This window comes from Armigeres subalbatus, chromosome 1 (genome assembly GCF_024139115.2).
Source record: "Armigeres subalbatus isolate Guangzhou_Male chromosome 1, GZ_Asu_2, whole genome shotgun sequence".
Taxonomy (NCBI): Eukaryota; Metazoa; Arthropoda; class Insecta; order Diptera; family Culicidae; genus Armigeres; species Armigeres subalbatus.
In genome coordinates, this window is record NC_085139.1 from 289,178,958 (window position 1) to 289,185,128 (window position 6,171).

At 41.2% G+C, this 6,171-nt stretch overlaps 1 protein-coding gene across 1 annotated transcript; it reads left to right on the forward strand.

The window, feature by feature from the left end:
• The first annotated feature begins 3,213 nt into the window (after positions 1–3,213).
• LOC134207698 (signal recognition particle subunit SRP54) lies at positions 3,214–5,562 on the forward strand. Its single transcript, XM_062683506.1, has 5 exons — positions 3,214–3,668; positions 3,726–3,977; positions 4,046–4,500; positions 4,563–4,824; positions 4,888–5,562. The coding sequence occupies exons 1-5, from the start codon at positions 3,591–3,593 to the stop codon at positions 5,353–5,355; spliced, it is 1,515 nt and encodes a 504-aa protein (XP_062539490.1). The 5' UTR covers positions 3,214–3,590; the 3' UTR covers positions 5,356–5,562.
• The last annotated feature ends 609 nt before the right edge of the window (positions 5,563–6,171 follow it).

A 6,171-nucleotide genomic window follows, 5' to 3' on the forward strand; every position in this document is an offset into this window, starting at 1 on the left:
GTTTCTGGAGGAATTTCTGAAAGAATTTCTGGAGAAATTCCCGGAGGTATTCCTTTAGAAATTCCCGAAGGAAATACTGGAGGAATTCCTGGAGTAATTCGTTGAGTATTTCCTGAAGGAATTCCTATAGAGTAATTTCCGGAGGAATTCCTGGAAGAATTGCTGGAAAAAAAGTTAAGGAATTATTGGAGAAAATCCCGGAGGAATTTATTATATTTTGTATTAACAGTAATTAGGAAAGTTGACTGATTAATAAAGTCTTCATTCTGTTTAAAAAATAAAACGTGTTTAGTATTATATATTTTCCCGTATTTGTAAGAAAAATTTACATAATCTTTAAAAACTGAAATCAAAACTTCAATTAAGAATTTCATAACTCATACTCATAGGTTGTCTAATGAAACGCATAAGACAATTTTAAGAAAAACATAAACATCAACTATGAGTCTGGTTCATCCAAAGTTCATTCAGCATCATAAGGTAACCTTATGATTTTCAAAGTGTTTCCTTGTGGCTAATTTTCATAAGGCAAGTTAATGCAATCCGGAAGGTTTTTTACGGCAGTGTATGTTTATCTAAAACATGTTATGAATTACTTCAAACGAATTTGAGTATGCATTCAGACGATTCAGACGATCCTCCGTGTGTCATTATTTCAATAAAAACGGACATGTTCATACATGTTTCGAAAGGCCGCAACATTTTTCAATTTCAATTATCGGTAAATAGTGAACTGATTTTATATTAATTTGCACTTATTAATTTATGAATAAAAAAGAAGGGACATTTTATTGTTGAGTGACCGGGAGGGCAGAAGATGTGTGGAACATGCAACCCTGCCAAATAAATGAAAAAAGTGAAGTTCACCTGCTATCTTAAGTAAAAACAAGTATAGTATAATGTTTGATTTAACTAATTGAAAAAAAAAATTATAAACGTTTATAAATCTACGAAGAAATTCTCAAAAAAAAATTAATCCATATTTTTCGGAACTGTAATTAAACGACAGGAAATGTAGATTTTTCACTTTTAATCCATCCGGAATGCGACTTTCGTTATACGGTTGAAAACCATTATTTAAATACATAGATATTAATATTTTAAAATGATTTTTCTTGCTCTGGAAAATCTGGCTGACCTGCTGTGGCTCGTTTATGTTGAATCGCATCAGAGCATACTAATTTGGTACTTTTCCTAACTGATTGCATGTTCCCTTCCTGCTGCTGCTAAGTATCAAATAAGATGGCATTATATTCAAGACGGCGAAGACGCATCGTCAATACCGGCCTCTTCCGACTATCCTTTGCGACGTATGTACTTCGTGGCGGCTACTTGTTAGCAGGAATAAGCACCGAACCGATCATGTCTCCGGCTCTCTTTTAGATGTAGGCAACTTGAATTTTTTTTTGTGATCTGTGTGGATAATAAAAACCTTATTCACCGGTTGCAGATTTCGGAAAATAAAAGCACTTACCTGTTCGAAGACAAAATCGCCGGCCTCAGCTCGTAAAATAGTATTAGTTGGTGTTGTTCAACTTCTTTTAAAATAATAAATGCAACCACCCACTGTGGATATTACATTTTTACCAACTTAATTTTTTTCTATCTGTCCGGATATCAATTTCCGTCAGAGGTTCGAAAACCAACGAGACGTTTTTCTATACTTCCACCGTTGATTCGTCGAAGTTATAGGAAAACTATGTTTCTTGAAATGGATTTCGATATGCAATCATTATCATTATTAAAATGTGAAAGAAAACAGGAAATTCAAATGAAAATCAACACAATTATTCTTAGATATCATATATCAAACAAGCGACTATGACAAGTCAAGTAACCGAATTCGATTTGCTTTACACGTTAATACCGTGTGGTTTGTTTATAAAAAAATGCTAAGTTTTGAATGAGCTATGTCATCTGTTGTGATTTGTATTGACAACATGCGCAAATTCATGTGTAGAACACACGGTCCTCTCGTGTATTTTTTTTTATAGTGTACGGCAGACTGGGTTCGAACTAGGGATCCTATAATGAGAGATATGCAAATACTTTTCCAGACGATTTAGCAACGCTGTTGCTTTTGTTAGCAAACGCTTCCAGCACTTGCCGCAGCGCAAAATGTTGAAGCTTGTATATGACTTTGCATTTGATAACAATTTGGAATATGTTTGTCTGGCCACTAACAGTGTTTAAATAAGCATTATCACTAAAATAAAAGTGCAATACAAATAGGCGAAACACGATACATAAACTAGTTTACTTCTACTCGCGAAAGTAAAACAAATAGTTTATTCGATGAAACTTTTCTTAAAATCTATCTCAATACCTCTCAACCTCGTCTCAATCTGCAACAATAACAGTGTTCATTTGGCTCACGTTTTGACAGTTCTCAATGCTCGATTGGCTTACAATGGCCGCTTTCGCATATCTCTCATTATAGGATCCCTAGTTCGAACCATGGACGTCGAGGTCGGGAGGCCAGTATGTAGACCACACGCCCATAGACGCTTGAATATTCGGGAAGGTAACTGCGTATAAGAAGCACTGTTCGGGGTATAATCAGTCGAAGATTCATAAGGTGCCAGTTATGAATTTCGATAGTCTAGTTCGCTAAGTGTACGATTTGACAGGTATGTACCACACATGTTTCGAACAGCAGAACAAAGGGAACCGAAGCGACAATCTTTATCTACACTGCCAAAAATATCTATATAAGATATATGTGTCGTCGTTATACATTTTTGCAATAGCTCCTCCCTAATATAATCGATATAGAACCACACATAAAATAAATAATTGCTAATTCGAGACCACACATAAAGTTTATTTGGATATATATTTTATCAGTAGTTCGCGTGGAGAATGATTATATGTGCGGTGATATACATCATAAGTTAAATCTATGGATTTTTGCCAATAAATATGTGTGGATTTTTAGTAGTGTAGTAACTAAAATATCTTTTGCATTGCTCGTCACAAGAATCGTGATGTGTGAGGGCATTCAGCTTCGAGTTAACAATTGTCTTATCTCATCTCAGCCCTAATCGAAAACCGGTATGGCTACCGATAAATCGGTAGGTCTGGCATCCCTGCTCTTCTCAGAAACGGATCTCCGAGTGCGTGAGCGACCTCTCGAAACTTAACGAAGAAATCAAAACAAAAGAACACTCACGATCTGTCAAAATTTTGCAGCCGCGTAAACGACACGCCCGCTGCCAAATCACTCGTTTTTTGACAACCTCGGATGTTGTGGTCGTGTTGTACTTTTTCGTTTGGCTGTCCGTCGCTGTAAGCAAAATCGCAATTTCAACACAATTTTCCTGTAAAAATCATATTTTCCCGTCGTGAAAGTGTAAATCAGAGTATTACGATTGAGGCAGATCGATTTCGTGCGGAAAAGACTGCTGGTAGTGCGTAGAAAGCTGTTTGCTGTTTCGGACAGGGGAAAGGGAGATGTCAATTTGTGAACCAGCGCAAGGCAGCACCCCCAGTAGGATTATTTGAGGAGCTTACAACAAAGGATCGATCGAGCCAGGAGTAAAATTTGTAGGATTTCATTCTGCTGGGAAGAGTAGAAAAACTACGTCAAAATGGTTTTAGCGGATCTCGGTCGGAAAATTACGAATGCGCTGCATTCGCTCAGCAAGGCCACCATCATCAATGAAGAGGTAAGGTTGGATCCGGGTAGGGAATATGCAATGGATTGACGTCCGGATTTGTTTCAGGTGTTGGATTCCATGCTGAAGGAGATCTGCACGGCCCTGCTGGAGGCGGATGTCAACATACGTTTGGTGAAGAAGCTGCGCGAGAATGTCAAATCGGTGATCGATTTTGACGAGATGGCCGGAGGTTTGAACAAGCGGCGAATGATCCAGTCGGCCGTGTTCAAGGAATTGGTTAAGCTGGTCGATCCGGGTGTGAAGCCTTTCCAGCCTGTTAAGGGACGGCCTAATGTGATCATGTTCGTCGGACTGCAGGTTTGAGCTTGATTCAAAATACGTTGCAGAATAATATGATGATGAATTTTTAATTTGTTCGTTTTTAGGGTTCCGGAAAGACCACCACATGTACCAAGTTGGCCTATCACTACCAGAAGAAGAACTGGAAGTCATGCCTGGTTTGTGCGGATACGTTCCGTGCTGGGGCCTATGATCAGATCAAGCAGAACGCCACCAAGGCCCGAATTCCGTTCTACGGAAGCTACACAGAGGTGGATCCGGTGGTCATCGCTCAGGACGGTGTGGACATGTTCAAGAAAGAGGGATTCGAGTTCATCATCGTTGATACCAGTGGTCGTCACAAGCAGGAGGAATCTTTGTTCGAGGAAATGTTGGCGGTTGCGACAGCTGTCAAGCCGGATAACATCATTTTTGTGATGGATGCGACTATCGGACAGGCTTGTGAGGCACAAGCCAAGGCTTTTAAGGAAAAGGTTGACATCGGTTCGGTTATCATCACCAAGCTGGATGGTCACGCCAAGGGAGGTGGTGCATTGTCTGCGTAAGTGAAATAATGTTTTGCATTGGAATTGAGCCACATCAAATTTTGAAATTCTTCTGTAGGGTGGCCGCAACCAATTCGCCGATTATTTTCATCGGTACTGGTGAGCACATTGACGATTTGGAATCATTCAAGACGAAGCCATTCATCAGCAAGCTGCTCGGAATGGGTGACATCGAGGGACTCATAGACAAGGTCAACGAACTGAATCTGGACGACAACGAGGAACTGATTGACAAAATTAAACACGGGCAATTCACCATCCGGGACATGTACGAACAGTTTCAGAACATCATGAAGATGGGACCGTTTTCGCAGATTATGGTACGAGCCCTAATGAACACATTTTCGGTAAGACAAAACCTTTAATTTTCATTCATTTCGTAGGGTATGATCCCCGGCTTCTCGCAAGACTTTATGACCAAGGGCGGTGAGCAGGAATCGATGGCCCGCATCAAGCGGCTGATGACGATGATGGACTCGATGTCGGACGGCGAGCTGGACAACAAGGACGGTGCCAAGCTGTTTAGCAAACAGCCGACGCGGGTAATTCGTGTGGCGCAGGGATCCGGCGTGACGGAACGGGAGGTGCGTGATTTGATCTCGCAGTACACGAAGTTTGCGGCCGTTATCAAGAAGATGGGCGGCATCAAGGGACTTTTCAAGAGCGGCGATATGACGAAGAATGTGAACCCTACGCAGATGGCGAAGCTGAACCAACAGATGGCGAAGATGATCGATCCACGGATGTTCCAGCAGATGGGAGGCATGAGCGGGTTGCAGAATATGATGAGGCAGCTGCAGCAGGGGGCCGGCGGGCTGGGGAATCTGATGGGCGGATTCGGTAAGTCATGAAGCGGCGATGTTGGGCGTAAGACAGTTATTTGCGTCAGCTGCTTGGTTAGCATTCAGTTCATTATAACGGATTATAGTTTATGTTTGTTGTAAGAAGACGAATTCTTGATGTTTTGTATTTTATTTGAGAGCGGTAAAACGAGGAAAGGTCGTGTGTTCTCGTTGTATTTTAGGTAAATAGAAGTATCCTAATCTATCCACCACCAATGTCTTGAAAAAAATTTCGTTTATAATTGAAATCTAGTTTCGAAGAAGCCTGGGAAAGTGGTGGGGATTTCATTTTACAAATCATCTTACTCGCAACGCACCACGGCTTCTTGAACCCGTCGAATCGGGTTAATTAACGCATAATTGTGATCCATCCCATCCGTAACAACACCATTCTTGTGGGCGTCCCACCAACGTAGAGGAAGAAATTGTTGAATGCGGGCGTCCCACCACGCAGAGTTGTGATCCATCTGATTCGCAATAACACCATTCTTGTGGGCGTCCCACTAGTGTAGAGAAGGGAACTATTGAATGCGGGCGTCTCACGACGCAGAATTTTGATTCATTTGATTCACATTAACACCATTCTTGCGGGAGTCCCATCAGCGTAGAGGAAGAAACTGTTGAATGCGTACGTCCCACTACGCAGAATTGTGATCCATCTGATTCACAATAACACCATTCTTGCGGGCGTCCCACCAACGTTGAGTAAAGAACTCTTGAATGCGGGTGTCCAACGACGCAGAAATGTGATCAACCAGATTCACAATAACACCATTCTTGCGGGCGTCCCACCAATGTAAAGGAAGAAACAGTTGAATGCGGGCG